The sequence below is a fragment of the Cydia strobilella genome, chromosome 21 (genome assembly GCF_947568885.1).
Source record: "Cydia strobilella chromosome 21, ilCydStro3.1, whole genome shotgun sequence".
NCBI lineage: Eukaryota > Metazoa > Arthropoda > Insecta > Lepidoptera > Tortricidae > Cydia > Cydia strobilella.
The window spans coordinates 10,259,540-10,281,015 of record NC_086061.1 but is presented as its reverse complement, the minus strand read 5'-3'; the positions used below and the strand labels follow the sequence as shown (position 1 = coordinate 10,281,015).

General features: G+C 40.2%; 1 protein-coding gene across 1 annotated transcript in view; it reads left to right on the top strand.

Annotated features, from left to right (window-relative positions):
• Window positions 1-18,758, top strand: part of LOC134750981 (protein lev-9) — a 199,751-nt gene extending 180,993 nt beyond the window's left edge. Inside the window, exons 15-30 of the mRNA XM_063686284.1 lie at window positions 129-355; window positions 755-868; window positions 1,612-1,789; window positions 5,291-5,370; window positions 6,744-6,926; window positions 8,018-8,144; window positions 11,045-11,223; window positions 11,448-11,592; window positions 12,036-12,154; window positions 12,857-13,019; window positions 13,426-13,586; window positions 14,056-14,229; window positions 14,900-15,094; window positions 16,389-16,559; window positions 17,778-17,922; window positions 18,452-18,758. Of these exons, the coding sequence (XP_063542354.1) occupies window positions 129-355; window positions 755-868; window positions 1,612-1,789; window positions 5,291-5,370; window positions 6,744-6,926; window positions 8,018-8,144; window positions 11,045-11,223; window positions 11,448-11,592; window positions 12,036-12,154; window positions 12,857-13,019; window positions 13,426-13,586; window positions 14,056-14,229; window positions 14,900-15,094; window positions 16,389-16,559; window positions 17,778-17,922; window positions 18,452-18,725 (2,635 nt within the window). The 3' untranslated portion in view covers window positions 18,726-18,758. The remainder of the gene's footprint in view (window positions 1-128; window positions 356-754; window positions 869-1,611; window positions 1,790-5,290; window positions 5,371-6,743; window positions 6,927-8,017; window positions 8,145-11,044; window positions 11,224-11,447; window positions 11,593-12,035; window positions 12,155-12,856; window positions 13,020-13,425; window positions 13,587-14,055; window positions 14,230-14,899; window positions 15,095-16,388; window positions 16,560-17,777; window positions 17,923-18,451) is intronic.
• Window positions 18,759-21,476: the final 2,718 nt, after the last annotated feature.

The window sequence follows — 21,476 nt, the reverse complement described above, 5'->3', positions numbered from 1 at the left end:
ACAACCAAAACTCAGTTTTAATCAATTACAAACCTAAAAAAATCTTGTGCTAGATGAAAATAGCACACCCCGAAAATGAACTAAGAAATAAGACTTTGGTAAGTAATAATTTTTGTATGTTTTTACAGAGGACGTGACGGCAAGAGTGGGAGACTGAGACAACAACACTCAGACAGTGAAGAAGGAGCAGAACAGACAGATTCAAAAGAAACCGACGGAGCAATGTCAGAAGGAAACGGTGAAAAGGGGAAAAAGGGACGACCAAAGAGCCCTTGTGAACCTATCGAAAGTGAACCTTATATTAATATTGAAATTGTTAAGTTAGGACGGGATCCTAATAACACTTTTAGTTCAGGTATGTTAATATTTATAATTTTCACATAGCAATTGTAGACTGTTTGTTAAATATTCTTAACTGACGTAAAATCATCAATTTCATTTCGAATACAAAGGATACTAGAGTATTTTATAAAATGTGATTAGGTATAATAAACTTGTAGTATTTCTTAAGGTATCTTTCACTGAACGATTGAGGGATCTCGGTTCATCACGGCAAATCCATTTTGAATCGAATTTTTCTGGCTTATCATAAAAAAAATACTTGAAAAGTAAAACTCCTTAGGGTCGAAAGTATCGAAACGCATCACTTTCAATTCAACCCACTTGGCGACTTCATAGATAAACAATGAGTTACTTTCAGAGAATGACTTTATTATTACTTTTATAATATTGATGTAATTGTATATTATTTCAGGAACAATAGTGAGAGTAGCCTGTGGCAAAGGCTACGGACTGAATTTAGACCTGAACACAACAGCCAAATGCGTTAGAGGGAGATGGAAGCCAGACAAGCCGAAATGTGAAATCCGTGAGTCGTGTCTATAATTTTTATTGGGAATGATAGCCCCCACTTATTTAAAGAATGATTGCCCCCAACTTTTCTGTAATGCGCATGGTTTGCTTCCCAGCAATAAAGTTCTTAGTACAAGGTTGCCACAGGGAGGTATCATTGGGTCTCGATTTCTTTTGCTAACTTTAGTAATAAAATGTATCCATCTTATACACAATAATTAATGTAATTATCAAAAAAAAATTACTAGTGACATTGACTTGTGTCCCACGAAGCCTACTTACAGAATGAGACACGCACATTTTATTAATTATCAACAGTGTAGTATAGTTTAAATCTTCTCAAATGATTTTTACGCCAAAGACCCTAAGCTGTTAAACAAAAGCCATTATTTCTTTTTTGCGAGCGCGTGGCCATTGTGTCTCAGCGCGTGCCACGCGTGCCATGCGCTGAGACTCAATCGGCCACGTGCTAAGACACAGTGGCCACGCGCTCCCAAAAAAGAAACAATGGCTTTTATTTAACATATTAGGGTCTTTAGCGTCAAACTCATTTGAGAAGATTCAAACTATACTGATATGTAGTGCCTGTCGCTATAAGCTAGCAAAACATCGCGTCCTATAGCTTCTCTTTGAAATATCAACCTTAGACGCAAATAATTCATAAGTCAAGTAGACGTACGAACTGCGTAGGCTTTTCACTGCATACTTTTTCTTAGTTCCATCGTCTAACTATGTGAGATATTTCCTTAACTTCCACAGTTCCATGTCACGTGCCTTCGACGGAGTACGGCATATACATCATGTCACCGGACGCCAGCCACACGAACGTGGGTCCGATACTGGGGACCCCTGGAACGGGACATGCGGAGGAGAGAGAACTGAACGAGACAGACCCTGTCCCTAATGGACAGGTTGTGCATTTCTCCTGTGAATATGGGTATGTCTAAATCAAATATCATTAATTTTCAGAACTAAGTCTCATAAACACACCTTACTTCGTCTTCTTCTCATATTGCTATTTGTTCATATTAAATTGTCTTTCGCCTATGTTTATTTGTGTGATGAGCACAGATATTTGTTCCTGAGTCATGGGTGTTTTCTATGTATTTAAGTATTTATATATTATATATATCGTTATCTGAGTATCCATAACACAAGCCTCCTTGGGCTTACCGTGGAACTTAGTCAATCTGTGTAAGAATGTCCTATAATATTTATTTATTTATTTGTTAGTGTTTGATCCTTTCACATTTTCTCAAAGGTTAGCTGGAAGAGATCCCGTTTAGGGATGAATCATAATCATAATCATAATATTTATTAATAATATAAATTACATGTCACATTTTATACAGTGTATAAAGATTATATTTAAGTATGAATTTTCGCTACATAATGTAGGTTGTATTTAATCTCTTACATCTACCTAAGTTCCTAATTTAAAGAACTCTTTATGGTCGTAGAACGCTTGCTCGATTAACCATTTCTTTAATTTGTTTTTAAATATTGCTACGCTTTTAGCAACTACTATTGAGTCCGGAAGACGATTGTATACTTTTGGGCCCAATATGTGAATGAGCTTGTCCGACTTGGCCAGCTTGTGCGGCACGGGCGCGAGCCTGCAGAGGGCGCGGCCGCAGCGCGCGGGGTAGCGGCGCGGGGTAGCGGCGCGGGGTAGCGGCGCGGGGTAGCGGCGCGGGGTAGCGGCGCGGGGTAGCGGCGCGGGGTAGCGGCGCGGGGCCGCATTCGACGAGGCAGGGGCGCTGTCTGCTTGCGCACGCGCGTATATTGCCGCTTGAAAGATTAGTAACGACGGCAAGGTTAGGATGCCTAGGGCTTTGAAGTGCGGTTTCGCCGATTCGGTTTGAGCGATTCGGACTATAGCCCGTACGGCGCGCTTCTGCAACCGAAACACACGCTCCCAATCTGCGGCTCGGGCCCACAGCTCGACTCCGTACTGCAGGTGTGCGTGCACCGATGCAAAGTAACACGCTCTCAGCATATCGCGAGGCAATAACCGAGCCAGACGTTTCAGTGCGAAGCAGGCCGCTGACAACTTATTACACACTTTATCAATGTGTGCCGCCCAGGTCAGTCCTCTGTCCAGTTCGAAGCCCAGAAAGGTTGAGCTCGCGGCTTGTTCGATATTCAGTCCGTTTGCGCGCACAGACATCGACCTTGTTTCCCTTCCCGAGAGGTCGAAGTGAACAAAGTGCGTTTTCCGTATGTTCAACGTGAGGCCATTTTTACTGAACCAATCAGAGAGAAGTGCTGCAGTAATATTTAGCTGGTCGCTAAGTGCGTCACAGCTCTGAGCGGTAACCACCACTGCTACGTCGTCCGCATACATGAATGTCTCGCCGCTGTGCACTGCCTCAGGTAGATCGTTCAGCAGCAGCGAGAACAGTATGTTGGAGACGGACGATCCCTGCGCTACGCCGATGTGGGTTCGAACCGGGTCTGAACGCAGGCGTCCCCCGTCCGCCACGATGACTTGCGTTCTGTTACACAACATATCGATCATTAGACTCAGGGCTCGGTTATCGAAGCCGTAGTGGCGCAGCTTGTCTTCCAGGACACCGTGATCCGCCAAGTCGAAGGCTTTAGACAAGTCACAGCATATCACTGCGACTTGGTTTTTGTTTTCACGAGCCCCTAAAATCCGGCGCACAACTTCGCGCGTTAGCGCTGACGTCGATCGGCCTTTGCGATACGCATATTGTTGCTCGGAGAGTGCATCGGTGGATTCGAGGAAGTCCGTTATCCTTGCGCTGAGACCATATTCGAAGACTTTAGCTAGGACGGGGATGATCGCTACCGGTCGGTACGCGTCCATGTCTTCCCTCTTGCCTTTGCCCTTGAATAGTGGCGCTATCCGACTTTCCTTTAGGGCTTCCGGAAAAACTCCTTCACGAATACACCTATTGTATGCAGTTGCCAGTATCGGTGCTAGGTCTGCCTGCGGCCACCGCCCTGAGCATGACAACAGAAATATCAAATATATCTCTCGTGGTTTTCCTTGCAATACCTGATGTGATGATGGTAAACACGTCGCTCGGCGTGAAAGGCCTCAGTCGGATGCACCGGTCGGCGGGCGGGCGCGCGGCGCGCAGCGCGTCGAGCGCGGCAGTGCGCGCCGCGGGTCGCGCGCCACACGCTTCCGCCGCCGCGACAAATCTGCAATTCATCGTATCGGCCGCATCTTTCTTGCAAGGAAACGGATTACCTGCGGAGTCCCTGATAACGTCCGTGAACTCGAGCGGTTCCCGGACCGCTTTACCCTTTTCTCGATTGATTACGTTCCACATGGACTTTATAGTATTCCCGCTAGCTTGTATTTTATTAGTGTAATATGAAGATTTTTGAATGTATAATAGTTTCGAGTATTTATTATTCATGTCGTATATTAGATTTGAGATCGTGCTGTTGTCGGGCACTAATTTTCCAATTTCGGTAATGTCAAATAGTATTTTTTTATATTGATAAATGTCATCCGTCACCCAGGAATCTTTTTTACGATTATTAATCAAAACAATGGGAAAACATAGCTCGAATTTATTTTTAATTATGTTTATTATGGACATGATCAAGTTTTGGGTCATGATGAGTTCGCCTTTGTACATAATATTATTATTTTTGTTTTGTTTTGTCCGTTTTATGTTAATCTGTTTATGTGCAATAAAGTGACATACATACATACCTTATCGGCTAACATACGGTCAAAGTATTTAATTTCCGTACCATTTTGTACTTTGTCACAGTCACAATCAATATAAAAGTCTCTAGGGCATACTATTGTCTCTGTGACAAGGTAGACATACAATTTGAATACTCTTAAAAACTCAAAATTATTTTGGCGTCACAACAATTTTCTGCTGCACTTAGAAGCGCTGGTGGCCTAGCGGTAAGAGCGTGCGACTTTCAATCCGGAGGTCGCGGGTTCAAACCCCGGCTCGTACCAATGAGTTTTTCGGAACTTATGTACGAAATATCATTTGATATTTACCAGTCGCTTTTCGGTGAAGGAAAACATCGTGAGGAACCCGGACTAATCCTAACAAGGCCCAGTTCCCCCTCTGGGTTGGAAGGTCAGATGGCAGTCGCTTTCGTAAAAACTAGTGCCAACGTCAATTCTTAGGATTAGTTGTCAAGCGGACCCCAGGCTCCCAGGAGCCGTGGCAAAATGCCGGGATAACGCGAGGAAGAAGGACAACAATTTTCTGCTGCACCACCTGTTTCAGTGAACAACCTACGCAATTTCTGTAGGTATTTAAAGTCAATCGAAGATATTGTTGAGGACACCTAACCCTATATTTATCTTCTTGTAAGCGCATTTTTTACTAGATGCAATTTCTTTTACCTTGAGTATTTGTTTTCTCTGTGATCACTATGAATGTTTTTCTATGTGGCTATGCTATGACGGTTACATCTTATGTTACAGATACAATGTCCAGGGACCTACAAACCTCCGCTGTTGGTTGGGAGAATGGGCTGTTACCAGTATGCCTGAATGTGTTCCAGGTATATTAAACTCATCTTATTCTTTACTTCTTAAATGATGACGTTATATTATACGAATACAAGATAGAAACCTAAGACACCATCATATCTACATCAACTCAGACAGCCAGGCTGCTCTGCTGGCACTAGATTCCCTCGAGTCAAACTCAAAACTAGTCCAGAACTGTAAAACAAACCTAAATGCACTGGCTAACTCCAACAAAGTCATACTTAGATGGGTACCAGGGCACTCCGACATTAACGGAAACGAAGAAGCGGACGAACTTGCTAGAAAGGGCGCAGACACACCCCTGGTCGGCCCAGAACCGTTCTGTGGAATCACAAAACGGGATGCATACTCTCTGCTCAGCAACATAGAAAAAACGAGAGCAATCGATTGGTGGAAGTTCGTCAAAGGACAAGAACACTCGAAAGCTCTAATCAAAGGGTTCAACGGCAAAACTGCTAAGGAGCTTCTAAGGCTCAAAAGATATAAAACCTGCGCAGTGACTAGAATATTGACTGGACACTGTAAGTTGAACAAACACATGTTCCGAATTGGGAAGAAACAGGATGCGACATGCAGGTTCTGCCAGGAATCAGAGGAGACTGCAATGCACATTCTCTGTTCCTGTGGACCACTAATGTCAAAAAGAAGTATCCACTTAGGGCGGCACATACTGCAACCCTATGAGGTACAGAACATTACGGCCCAAAGAATCTGGAATTTTCTGGACTCAACGGGCATTAGTAACGAACTTTAAAGGGCCGTCACAATAGATCACTGCTTGGTCGACGTGACACTCACAGGCCCTCAACACCCCAACAATAATAATAATAATACGAATACAAATATTATCCAGCTTTACAAATAATCAAATTAAATCACAAATTTTACTAGTAAGAAGCAGCAAGAACACAAAATCGATGACTTTTCTAAAACCATTTTTTTGCTTACTTTAGCTGTACTGTAGCTGTTTAGCGTGTGCAAAATTGGTTTTCGCGAACTAGTGATTTTTACTTTTCCAGCTTTTTTATATTTAATGCCCCTTTTGCCCCCCTAGCGCCCCTTCTTGGCCACGCCTCTTTTGGCCCAGGAATTACTTTTTGACTTTTCGACTGTATTACAATGATGTTACAGAATTAATTAATATACCTAAGTTTCGAATTCCTTACTTGTTTTCTTCCCTACTGTATTAAAAAACGTCGTTCGATACACGTGCGGAAATGTCATGCGGCTCGTGGCAGGATATCTCGGTACTCGTGAAGTAATGACATACTTTCCGCACTAGCATCGAAATGTACTATATCCGTACTGAAACCCTGTATAAATCGCTAACATCTGTAATTGTCCCGGCTTTTTCCACTTGATATAAGAATAATTCTTCCCACAGCGCCCTGCGAACTACCCCAGCTTAACGGGGCCACATACGAGGCAGGTTATCGAGCAGGCCTGACGGTAGCGCACGCCTCATCTGTCAACATAGCCTGCGAAGCTGGCAGATCACCGCCGGCCACGCTCAACTGTCATTTAGGGAGGTTGCAGCCGACTGTACATGATTTTTGCAGGCCATTAGGTAATTATAATTAATACCATCATTATATCATAAGGGGTGAATTATTATTTTCATTTTTAATGCTCTGAAAGAGGGTCATTGTTGTTCTGAAGGATGTGCAGAAACTGATACGTGTAATTGAAATTTGGGTTTTAATGGATTTGTTATACAATTTCCATTCTGATATTTGACTCTCTATTCCATAAATAACCATACTTTTGCCTAAATTGTTAATTGAAAGTACTCTCATAAATTACTATTATATTTACGCTGTACAATGACCCAAAGTAGATTTTGGATTAAATATGGTCATCTTAAGGTTACGCATAATCGGTTATTCGTGTTTATTAGAAAATTGTCCAATATTTTCAAATAATTCCAGCATGAAATCTAAGACCCAGTCTTTTTGGCACCACATTTCATGTTTGTAACCAACTCAATACCCGTTTCAAGGAAAGATAACAGTACGGGGCACAGATTAAAATTACGGGCAGAGAATTGGTATTCTTATTGCTAAAGAGCGATTTCGTCCAGAAAACTTCGAGTAACCGAAAACTAGTTAAAAAGAGGTCCCCTAGAGGAATAGCCTGAATAGAGCCCATGTCAGGTTCAAAAAACCAAAACCACCAAATTAAGGGACGGATTGAAGACCTCGGGAACCTCAGTGAAAGAGCCATCGAGTATTTGAAGTGCAAACCTCAATCCTTAGATTAGTATTCAATTTATATGCCATACGATTTTTTTTTAATAGCCCGTTAAAGTGTCCACTGCTGGGCAAAGGCCTCTCCCCTTGATCTCCATAACTCCCGCTGTTGTGCTTTTTCCGGCCAGTTACTGATGAAGGTGTCTAAGTCGTCCCGCCATCTGCGTCTGGGCCTGCCACGTCCGCGCTTCTTTTTCGGCATCCACTTGGTGGCTATACTAGCCCACCTATCCGGATGCATGCGGCAGGCGTGACCCGCCCAGTCCCACTTCAGCCTAGCGGTCTTCTCCCTCACGTCGGCTATGCCTGTTTTGAAGATGTAGTGTTTCGGATGCGATAAATAAATAGGTTCAAACACCATACCTTACAAAAACTAAACCGCATATTTGATAGACATGCCCGTTTCTAGCCAACTTGTCAAGACCACGGCCAACATCAGAGTTCCAGAGCGGATCAGACATAGTCAGAGAAGACGTGTCCGACCTCGAACCAGACTTGGAAGGGAAAGCGGTTGCAGAATGTGGTCCACCAGCCAGGTAATCAAATTTCCATAAACTTGAACATGAAGATTATCAATTTTCTGTTGTTTCATGATAACTTTTTACCAATAATCTATGAAATTTAGTTAGAACTTTGTAAATATATTCAGGCCTATCCCTTCCAAATTTTTTAACTTTTTGTCAACACCAAAAAGTTATCATTGAAAAACAGAAAATTCCCATGACCAACCACAAGTATGGCATCTACATTCTACAGTGTGACGGTAGGAAAGAAGGAAAAAAATATGGCGTATTATTGGTCCATGATATTCAAGATAATTCAAGTTGTGTCTCTAGCCGAAAGTGCAAGAGAGATTACCCATAAATTTTCAGCAATAGAATCGAATGTATCTTAAATTTTAATATTGTATAATGCGACTAAGTCTTCTGCAGTTACGTAAGCCCGACCAGGCAACTGGTTGGCATATCTTCGTTCCCTCTCTTTAGTTTCTGTTTTTTTTATCGGACTTTTTCTTGACTTACTGACGAAATTCGTAAAAACCTTAACTAATATTTGTATCTTCAAATGTCGTAACTTTAAAGACTTAGTCACAAAAACATGTTATTTAATTAATTTCAATGCGCTTTCATTGTAGCTTTTGTGTTTCTTTTGTTACATTTACACACATTTCATACAGATGACATTTGGCCACTGAGACGAATTTCGTTTATGGTTTGTACCGAGGCTTTAAACGCGTCGATTTTTGGTGTTTTGTTTGTCAATTGTTTATTTTGCTGATGTGTTGTGTGATATATAGAACGAAATGTTTCGGAATACGTTGTTTTCGATGTCACCATAAAAATTGTATACTTTAAAATAGGTATTTTCATGTTAAATAATGTTTTGATAAATCTTTTGAATTAAGCATTCCATGCAACAATTTGATGGGCGCGCACATTCTTTATTAAAACTTGGATTAAGTTGACTCTTTGACCGTTCAAAAAAATAATTTCTTTCTTAGCATTGGGAGTTATGTAATCAGTTTGCAGTTCATAATACCTACAAAATAATAATAGTGTATAAAATGTTTAAATCTATTTAAATTAAATATTTTGAAACGGTTTGAATTCTAAAACTTGTAAAATCTGAGGGTATCAATTTTGCGAATACTGCATTTTCTCGAATGCCTTAAATTAATTGATTATCCCTGGACTAATTTTAAACTGCGATTTAAAGCATTCAATCTAAAAAGCTCTTTACTGACGAACATCGAATGCAACGTATTCTTATCCAAAACGGCGTCGCAGAAAAAGATAGTATTTTGCAAAGTCTGCATTTCTTATTTGCTGGCTGGGAAGACTGAAGAGAGCTCAGGCGTTCAGGGATTCCAAGCCCTGGTGAGAGCCTTCTAGGTTCGGACTTTTCTTCTTTATCATCATGACTCATTACTAGATCATCATCTACCATTTCAGGTGGTTTGGTTTCCTTGAGACTGGTTGCATCTGCGTCATATGATTCAAATTGATCATAATTATTTTAATGTTCTATAAATATCGTCATCATTGAAAAATCTTATTAACAACAACAATTTATTAAACTAATTCTTATCATAAATCAAACAGCAAAAATATGGCTGATTCAAATGAATAAAAAAAAAAGAAATATCATATTTGTCATTTAACCAAATGTAACTATTGCTCCATTGAAATAGTTTAAGAAGAATGTAAAAGTTAGACTTATATTGACCGGGATATAGACCGTGATTACCTTTTGTATTATTTGTGGGTCTATATCCCGGTCAATATAAGTCTAGTGAAACTAACCGTGAATCATCCAAAACTCTAATGTAAAAGTTAACAAGGGGCAATTTTCCCAACGTGATTTTAGCCAGAGCATATAATCCCAGCACAGAATAAACAATAAAAGGACATTGTGTATAAGTATTAACAAGTGGAAGTATTTATTTTGTTAGGGATATTATGCTGATGAGTGGTGTATCCAGTTTTGAGGAAGCAAACCAATTCAGATAGTGACATCAATAGTTTTTTCAATGATTCCAATTCAATTATGAATTTCTAAGGTTTTAAACGACCACGACTGTCAAATGTGAAATCCTCAGAAAGCAGGGCTTAGTAAAGTATTTCTTCACGGCAAGATACTCGAACTGATCTTAATGATCAGGATATTTTATCGTTCTCGAGTTGGGAGGGTTAATACAGAGTTTTACACCATTAAAACATGGCTCAACATTTTGCGTTGGCCGAGTTACATGAAATTTCTTCTTCTAATTTACTCTGTTTTCTCTCTCACCTCGATATGTTCTTTTTCCCCTAAACTTAGATTTTTCGTGGAAGTTGTAGCTTTGCTAGATTATTTTACATTGCTCTCGAAAATGTCGAAATTGTATACGTAAATAACTCTCACGATTGAAAATGAAATTATTATTGCAAAGTTGCAAACTTTTAAAATAATCAAGTCATGAATTCTTCTAGGTGATGTAAGGTTTTGTACAAGAAATCTATTTTAATGGCCGCGGTCCGCTTCTTATGTCTTGGCCGTGCTTTGTTTAGTTGCTCTTTTGTCAATCGATGTTAGTTGCATGCGGCATTTATATCTACACATTTCCGATTTTTATAGACAAGATTTGGAAAGCAATGTTAATTTAACATTACTGATTTAAACTTATTCCTGTAAAACTCTGAGGGCGTACTCAAGAGATTGCAAATCGAAACCATGTAGTATACAGAAGTCTTATCAAATGGCTTCGATTTGAAATCTCTCTTCTCTTCATTCTTTAAGAAAGTCACATTTAAGTGATCTCACGCGAGATTCTTCTCTGTCTTCTGCATATCTCTTCTATAGAATTTCCGCCTTCTTCTGTTCCTGATCCAGTTTTATGTGGACAGTCTTAAGCCAAAATTTTGCCCTTTATATTTATAACCATCTTTCTCTAAAGGGTCCAAGGAACTCTGATATACCGCGATGGAGCTGAAGTGAACGGGACACAGATCATGGAGGGTTATCCTCATGGAACGGAGATCACCTTCAAATGCATAGCATCCATCATGGGGGAGAAGACCACGTGGAAATTGATCTGTGAACATGGACATTGGGTGGGGAAGAGCTTTAACTGTGGTAAGTTGATATTATTTTGTACTCAATCATAAAATGTTACACATAACTCTACGTTCAATTGATTGGAAGTATACAGCTTCCTGTAAGATTATTTTAATTTTACCACAAAATTTGATTGAAAACAAATGAAAGATGAAATGGCAGTGGAAAACTTGACATGTACCTACTAAAGCAATAGAAAAACGAGAAACAATCTTAACTTTTCTGTTGTTTGATCTTTGCAGAAGAAATCGAGGCTCAAAATGAGGAGCTCCTGAACAACAACAGCTGCACTTATCACAATGAAGAACCACACGTGGTGTCTTTCTTCAATGACTTGGAAATCACCGAGACGGTTGACTTTCCTGCCGGATCTGTTATAGTCTCGAGGTATTTTAATGTCAACATTATCCAGAGCCAAATCATCCTTCCAGTTATCACCATGGTTATTATAATAGTCACACTTCGTTTCTATAAGTAATGTAATTACATGTCTTCTTAATTTACAATACATGAAAGTACAAAACGAGGATTGAACCTCTTAGGGAATTCTTTACCAGTCTACCATTACTCGCTCAACTCGCTGTCTTCTATGTTAGCATCTATATCATTATTACTATCATAATCATCCTCTTTATCATCGATTCAAAGAAGATGTAGCTGTAATACTAATATGGTTAAAATATCGTCAAAGATTGCCACCGTTATTATGCTGCTTACATTCAGTCATTTAGTCTCCCTGTTAATTATTAAACTAACTTTTTCCTGGAAATATCTTAACATCAATCTGTTTATTTGTTCCTTCTCTTCAAGAAATATATTTAACATTTCAGATGCAGTGATATCGGCAAGTATGCCATGACGGGGTCACAGACTAGAAAATGCTTGGGCAGTACTTGGGATGGCACCAAGCCCACTTGCTTCGGTCTTAACCAAGAGAACGACTATGCCAGTAAGTTTCATCTCGATTAATAAACTAAAACTGCCTCTTAAACTGTATTTTAGTATAATATTTTTCTTTTCTGCTGCAGGGTCTGTCCGACAACCAAAATTCACCAAATCACCGTTAATAAAACAACTTTTAAGTTCAGCTAGAAGAAAACCAAATACTTTCTTAACGTTATAATTGTAGACAACTTTAATTATTTAAATATTTTGGTTTTTTTAGGGTTCCGTACCCAAAGGGTAAAAACGGGACTTTATTACTAAGACTCCGCTGTCTGTCCGTCTGTCACCAGGCTGTATCTCATGAACCGTGTTAGCTAGACAGTTGAAATTTTCACAAATGATGTATTTCTGTTGCCGCTATAACAACAAATACTAAAAACAGAATAAAATAAATATTTTAGTGGGGCTCCCATACGACAAACGTGATTTTTTTGCAGTTTTTTGCACGGAACCCTTCGTGCGCGAGTCCGACTCGCACTTGGCCGGTTTTTTTAAACACCACAACTACATTTGTACTAGCTTTGAGGTCTAACTCCTTAAACTTAGGCAACATCCTTTTAAAGCCATCCGGGTGACATTCGGACGCAATACTCGCCTCTAGTAACACCTATCTCTTACTCTCAACCACTAACTTCTACCTTCAGACCACTAACCAACAAAACCATTTCCAAACAAATGTTGTGCCTGTATGTGTTCCTCATTTCAGTGGAGAAGCCCCCGACGATCCTGTTCCGCTATTCTGGGGGCCCCATCGCGCAGACCAACGATGGAAAACTGCTGGTATACCCTGGGGTGTCGCTCCATATGGAGTGTCTTTGGATGAGGAGGTTCGGGAACCCGAAGTGGAATGTGACGCTTAATAATCCTGAGTAAGTGTCATTGGTCAATCCATAAGACTCCTTGAAACACGTGGCTTGGATCCCTAGAGAGGGAGGGCGATATACCGATATAAGACGCCCGCTGCAGATACCGTTGTAGTGATGAAGCCCTAAAAGATTGTTCTTAGAGTATTTGAGTCCTTGTGCTATTTAGTTAAGTAGATAATTATCATCTTCACTTGACCAGCTACAGCTGGAAGGACTTGATTAATCATCCAAGTTGCAAAGTCCAAAGTAACAAGTCCTACTCCCAATAAGTTTATTACTTAAGGTTAAATCTTGGCTTTTGGACAAACAAATCAGACACTCTGACTTCCCAAACTGAAACCTTGCAACATGATTGCTACTCTTTTAACAATCCATGTAAAAACTTGTAACAAAGATGTTTTTCTTTCAGATCCGAGCGCAAGTACACAGAAGGCTGGACAACAGACCCTGGGCGTGACAGTCAGCTGGAGTACCGGCTGAGCATCATCAGCGCGGAGAAGGAGGATTCAGGAGTGTACCGGTGTGAGACGCCGGCCAGGCAGTGGCACCAAGTGGAGATTATTGTTGAAGGTTGGTTGACACTCTTGATATCCCACATTTTAAATGGAAACTGTCAAAATTAAAATACACATACTGTAAATACTCTAACAGGTATCGTATTTAGAAACAATAACAACACTGTAGTCTTTAGTCTAGACCAGAGTGCTGATAGCCTTAGAGCGTGCGACTCAGTGCGACTTTTAATCCGGAGGTTGCGGGTTCAAACTCCGGCTGCTGCTAATGAGTTTTCTGAAACTTATGTGCGATAGAATTTGGCATTTTACCAGTCGCCTTTGGTTGAAGGAAAATATCGTGAGGAAACCGGACGAATTCCAATAAGGCCTAGTTTTCCCTTTCGTGACAACCAGTACTTACACCAATTCCTAGAATTAGGTAGTTGTCAAGCGGATCCCATGAGCCGTGGCAAAAGCCACCGCGAGATGATGAGTCCTTATCCTAGACCCTGACCCTAAAATTATAATTCTAACTTCATTTCAAGACGTTCACTGCCCGCCTCTACCCATCCGTCGTGGCCTCGTCGCCAGCGGCCAAGGCACCCGTCTCGGCACTGAGATCCGCTTCCACTGTGCTAACGGCAATGCCTTACTGGGCGCTTCGAGTCTCGTGTGCCGAGCTTCGGGAAACTGGAGCGCCCCGCTGCCAGTGTGCGAAAGTAAGTTACCACTGCGGGAAGACTCATTCAATTTAAGATTACTACTCTCTACTTAGAATTTATTTATAAGAGTGCTTCCTTCGAAATTGCTTCTATTTTAAAGCTATGGCTCAAAAAACACCGCCAGATTGACCAAACCGCTCTTGATAATTTCATCTACTCGTCCTAATTTGCGCTGTGAGAGCCACTTTTTCCGCTAGCAGCGTGTGTTTCAGATTTCAAATTAATGTTGTACTAAGAAGATAAGTCTGCTAATGAATCCACTATAACTGTTAAAAATAAAGGATAAATATAGATATAACTCACTTCAGGTGTGACATTTTCTTTATTTCTAAATTGATGTCACAATCATAGTGCAAACGGCTATGTATGGGCTGCTAGTGTCACATACACCAATTGTATTCTGTTGGTTGCTTGACATAATGATAACTCACAATATCGCCGAAAATAAACACTTTGCTACTAAAATACTTTAAATATAAAAGCGCGATATTATGAATGATATTGCTAATGAGGACACGCGTGATAGGTTCTAATGATGAACGTGTACTGACTCGTATTTTATTGCTTTACGCAATTGTAAGTAATTTCGCTGAGATGGCAATGTGCGGTTTGTAGACCGTACAGGTTAAATATTCCCTAAACGCAACTCATAAGCCATCATTTTCAGGTGTCGAATGCGGTGAAGTCATCCACGACACGCCCCTACATGAAGGCGAGCGCCGGCCCCGCGTCGCCGTTGTCTCCCGCGGAGTCGGAGGCCGCGCTGCGTTCTCATGTCCTGCTGGGTGGTCCCTCAGTGGGGCCTCGGAGACTGTGTGCCTACCTGCAGCTGATTGGGCCAGACCTTTCCCAGTCTGCAGAGGTAATATTACTTCCCATCCAGAAACATTAACATTAACTGGAAGATTGGAAGCTCAGCCGCCTTCTGCCCCGCCGGTTGGGGTCTCACTGGAGCCTCGGAGACTGTGCCCGCCTGCAGCTGACTGGTCCAGGCCTTTTTTCAGTTTGTAGAGTTATGCTTACTTGAAAAATCTTAGAGTACCAACAGCCCTGGCTTTTCCCCATTTCTAGAGGTTTATTTAATTTATTTATCAAGCGCAACTCCCTACCAGCAAAATTGTGGTAAACTGGGAAATTACTTAATATTGTCTTCGGTTACCGCGATTATTACTCATGAAATAAAACTATGAAAACGAATTATATCCGCGAACCGTTTTCATAGTTTTTTTTAAATTGGGAAATGACTTGTGCTAGTGAAACATTAACTTTTGTCAAGCAGCGTTACCATATTATGTACTGTCAGCCAAATTATTAGCTTAGCTTGGTTTTGCTAACTTTATATGCCAATTACTTTCAAAGCACGAATGATTCATAGATTTCATAACATACTTTCAATAACTGTATGTCCCCGGGTATGTCCTTAAACTACGTCCAAAAGAGAGGTATGGGCACTGTGAATGACATCTCGCTTTGTGTGGTAGGGCACAGGACAGCGGATGTCATTCCAGATCTAGAGCAGATCCCAACTGGGGAAGTACCCTCCACCTTACAGAAAACCGCAGCCAAATAACACTAGATCCTACTCATAGTGTTGTGTTCCTGCCGGTGAGTAAGGTTGCCAGAGCTCAACGAGGGAGAGGAGTGTTAGGGTCGGCAACGCGCATGTAACTTCGTTGGAGTTGCAAGCGTACATAGGCTACGGAGACTGCTTAACATCAGGCGGGCCGTATGCTTGTTTGCCACCGACGTAGTATAAAAAAAAGCTATGTGCCTAAACCTGATTATTATTCACAACGACGGGACTTAATCGCGTAAAATAAGTTTTAAATTGACCTCCGACGTTTCAAAGACGGCGTTGTCCCCGTGGTCTTGGAGAAGACTGGCTAAAGTTGACATCAACATCTTCTAGGCGCGCGAGTTTTTCGAACTACCCGCACTTGGTCTTGTTTATTAACTTGAACGCTTTGCGCACTAGGGATGTCACCGGGTCGACACAACACACAATATTCGATTTTTCAACTTTCGATATTTGTTTTCGCTTACACTTACTAAATGACTGTGTCCCGTCGTTGTGAATATATAGGTAATAATGAGTAAAAATCGTGAAAGTTTAAATCAGTGTTTTGATAATCCTGATTATTGTTTAAACATTACAGAGGTGTCCTGCCCGTCTCTACCCCCACCAGCATCAGGATACGTCCTCGGCCGCGCCCCCTACCGAGCAGGCGACGTGTTACAGTTCCATTGCAACCCCGAGCACACGCTGCATGGAAGACCCATTCTTGTGTGTCAAGACAGCGGGCGGTGGAGTGACAAGCCTCCTACGTGTAAGTAGCGAAACGTGCCAGTTTGGTTGGCCGGTCGGAAGTATTTTACAGATGCCGCCAGCATAGATTTTACTTGTCAATCCTACGAATAGAGCCCAATCCTTGTTATTTTACCCTTTAAGCCAAACATAGAACAAAACTATAGATAGAAAAACATTTAGATCATTTCACTCGCTATTATTTTTAGTCACTTTTGGGTACATGTTTCGGATTCGTCGGGAATCCTTCCTCAGGCACGAGTGTCCGCGGCGGCTGTACTTCGTGCACTGCCCGCGCCGCCCGCCTCGTCGCTCGTTGTGCGCGATAGTGAGCGAAACCGTAAATCTAAATATTTTGAAATGTGTCTCACAATAGTTTAATTTAGATAGAAAAACCTATGCCGGTGTCATCTATAAAAACCTTTGACAGTTGCCAACCCCCTGGCTCTAAGAGAACGACGGTCGCCGTTTCAGTTTGGGCAAAAATGCTTCCGCTAGTCCGGCTGCTTTACAGGTCGCATTTTCTCAACCGATTCTCCTAAAGATTATTTGTCTATTAATTTTTTGGATTATTTTAAAGTGACGGAACCATAGGGGTATGATATAAGAATATACAATTGTATTTATTTACATCAATGAGTTCAATAACATGCATAACTTAAACAAAATAAGTCAATAATGATTATGAATGTCAGTAGGGCCACATCACATTGTAAATTTAGTCCCTGATGAAAAAAATTACACTTGTTCGCACTGCCGTCTTGTTTGCGTGTCTACGTTGCTGCTATTATATATTATGTAAATAAGACATCTCTATGCGTCTACCCTAACAATTCCTAAAGTTGTTTGACATTTACTGAAGATATTAAGGAAACAGAGTCGTAACTCGTTGTTAAACAGCGCCTACCTCATCATAGCAATTCACTGCTGGTGCGTTTTAAAAATTACAGTTTGAAGTTAGTTAGAGTTAGACCAAGAAAAGTCTGCATCGGTTTTGAATGTTTTGATAGCACACGCAGTGCAAGTGTTATTTATACGTCATAATTTTATAGAAGTTTTTTTTGTTTAACTGTAGAGGATTATTCGAACATTACAAATTTTGAAATGTTGACAACAACAATATCTGAATAAATACAAGCAAGATGGCTCTACAACTAAAGTCAAAATTAGTTCAATTTGTAAAGTTCAAGGCCTTCAGCTTATTAAAATAAACAAGTATTATCCAAGATATGTTTTACAGGTGCCCAAGCCTGCACGTACCCCGGCACCACAATTTCGGGGCGAATGTCGTCCGTCAAGTTCTACTATAAGATCGGAGAAACAGTCAGCTTTACCTGCGAACCGGGTTATAGGCTAAAAGGCGCTCCTATGCTGAGGTGCCTCAAGTAAGTTACTGCTATTTATATGGGGTCTATAGCGAATTTATTATATTAGCTTCTGAACACTAGTCCCCAGGTTGACGATAAGTTAAAGTTGAAACCATCTTCCCTATTAAAATCTCTGGGGTGTTTCCTGATTTTAATAGCTTCGACCGGTAGTTACAATCTCTGTTTTGAGATTTTGCTGGGACAACATCCGCGACCACGACCAGTGTAATCTGATTCGAAACATCACGAAACAGTTGGATTGTAGGTCCTAAGGGCCACCCTACACTAGCGTCTTTTAGCGGCTAGAAAAAGGCGTTGCTGCGCAGTTGCATCAACGTTGCGTCGAGTTGACTAGACGCCAACGCTCGTGAGACGCTAGTGTTCGGTGGCCCTAAATCCAGTGTGCACTTATCTACTCCATTGCAGATTTCGTAGTCTATCTGTATAAGCTAATATCCCGTACTCCTGCTGTTAACTGACATTTTTCCATCTCTCGTCGAAACCAAAACACCAGTGGTACATCAAATAACCTCTCCATGTTTTACAGAAACAGGAAATGGTCCAACGCCATTCCCCTATGCGCGCCAGCCTCCAACTATACCGACTCGCCCGTCCTCACCGGCGACATCGACGCCATGTTGTCAGACTCGGCGGACATTTTGAAAACACGCGCTACGCCCGCCATCTTGTCACCAGAGAGCTACAAAGCCGCCATGACGAGGGTCGCTGCGACGAGGTTGCTTAGACGGGCACCGATAGAGATTTATAAGAATAGAGTGAGCAGGGTCAACAGCCTAATAAGAAGGGATACGTTGAGATAATCTGATATTCTTATTTTACTTAATTTAGTTGATACTTGACTTATTTTTGTCTTCGTTATCAACCGTTAGTAACACAGTAAAAATGATACAACCGAAAAATAATGTCAATAAAAAGACACTTACGAAAAATATGACACAAATTACCCCTTTGAAAAATGTATAACACCAAACTGACACTATTTAATATTTTCACATTTTAATCGGAATATTTGAAAATGGATATTGTTCCGAATTGATTAATAATCTGATTAGATTTATTTTACGTAGGTACTTAATTTACTTGACAAAATAATTATTTTGGTTGACATTTTTAATTGTAGCTACCACTGAAAATGTGTCACATTAAAGAAAACTTTCTGTTGGGCAACTCAACGGCTCAATAAGATCAATGGAATTGATTTTTAACGTTCTAATATAATTGCGTTAATTCTGAACTGGGTGCCTAGGGTGACAATTTTTTTATTTTATTTATTTATATATTCAAATTTACAACTTATTAAACATTTATATTCTCGCCAAACTGTTACGTTTGATGGCGAGATGCGCTCAGTTTTTATACACTTAACTTTTAAACTAATTTTATAACAAATCATTTCCGCTACGATAACGAAACAATTTACGACAGTGACAGTTGCGTCACAGGGCGGACACGCTATACATCAAAAATCACTTGCGTTTCTATGTGTGAACGGCACGTCTGTACACGCGTCACGCGTCTTAGTTTGAGTAAGTTGCTTAAAAATAGTACTGAGCGGTCGGCAAACGGCCGTCAATCGAGGCGGGGCGGGGCGGTGCGTGGCCGTTCTGTATGATAATACTATTACTTATTCTGGGGTTGCGTTTCGTTCGCTACGGAGCTTTAACGATTGGCATGTTATCTAGAATGTCTACGCGCCCTGAACATAACTGGTACTATGAGAATTTTTGTACCAAAAATTATTAACTAAATACGTTACTGGGCTACACCTAGGCCTGTAGACTTAGTTTTAATTTGTTATTTCTATTATGCAGGGCTTAGTCGTATATATTACCTAATACAACCAGGTACAGGCATTAGTAGAAACCTAGAAACAGCTAAGTAAGCGAAACGGTGAACATGATCCACACAATTAGAGTTTTGAATGATTCACGGTTAGTTTCACTAGACTTATATTGACCGGGATATAGACCTCATAAATAATACAAAGGGTAATGTCTATATCCCGGTCAATATAAGTCTAATGATCCACACACGCTTTTATTACTTACTTACTCCGTTGGCTCAGTTCAGCTCAGGCGACCCAAAATGAGACTTGGCCTCCGACACAAGACAGCGCCACTTTTCTCGATCCTGTGCGACCTCTCGCCAATTAGCCTCATGCATGAAGTTTATATTTGAACGAAATATGTTTTATTCGGATGTTTGTTACCATTATATCATGTTACAAATGCATTTCCGTTTTTAAATTACCATTTAATTACTTAAAATTATAAATAAAAAGTACAAAAATTTGCCCGCGAAAAGCTAGTGAGCGAAACGCTCGAAACGCCACGTGACGTCACGCGTTCGACAGATTAGTGTCATTAGTAGCAAACGTCAGTTGGGCCGCCCAACGTGTGACGTCATCACGCTCTGTCGAATTCGCGCCAAAAATTATGAGCGTTTCAACCGCTCAAACATTTTCAAAATTTTAAATATTTTTTAATAAAATAATGTTAAGGTTTACGAAAGTATTTTTATCATTTCCGGTGTTCCAATGATATAAATTATGAATCCAAAAATAAAAATAAATTCATGCATGGAGCTAATTGGTGAGTCGAAGTTCGCGCAGATCCGCCTCCACCCTGTCGCACCAGCGATACCTGGGGCGTCCAATAGGACGTCTTCTTGCTGGGCAGCCCAGTTATGCTCCCTTCACGTTCCGATCCTCATCCATTCTCTCAAGATGGCCTAACCAACGGAGTCTGTGAGCTTTAGTCTACGCTTCACGATTTTATTTTTTGACAAAAATAATTGTGTTCAGAGTTTTTAAACACCGTAGTTATTTGGGTCAAAATTCTTTTCGTTGTCTTTTTTTTGTCCCCAAAAAATGTGGAGCTTTTTGTAAGGAGTTAACTTTAGTTTTAAATCTTTCTCGAGATAATCTATAGCTAGAAAGGCATGCAATAGCACTCAACTTTGTTTATTTATTTGATAAAAAAAAAACCAAAATAGAAGCGTGACAGAGCGGCCAGAAAGAAGACAACGAATATAATTTTAACCCATTTCTGCTACTGACTAGACGTAGGTATTTCTTTGCTTTTTTTCTTTAAAGAATGATTACATTGTTGTTATTTGTTGATAAATAATTGCAATTAATAAACTATAGTTTATCGATACCTATAGGTTATTCTAAAACATGAGATTAATTAAAAGTAGATAAGTACTTAATTTAATGTTATTACAAACAAATAATTTATGTAAAATGTTATTTTTATTTAAGTTTTATTGAAAGATTTTAAAACTTTTGCAATGTAAAAAATGTAATGCAGAAATTATAGTTGTAAATATCGCTTGCAAAAAATCCTACAATAATTATGAGATTTGAAGGAATGTTTATTAAAATATGGATTTAATTTAAAGGATTTGATAGATTAAATCTAATGCTTAAAACAATAAAAATGTGATTTTCATAGTTTATCTTAAATAATACTCAGAACTTGATAAAATACTCTAATATAAAATATTTTGATTTAAATTTTGTGAAAAATAGTAGATTGAAGTGCCAATGT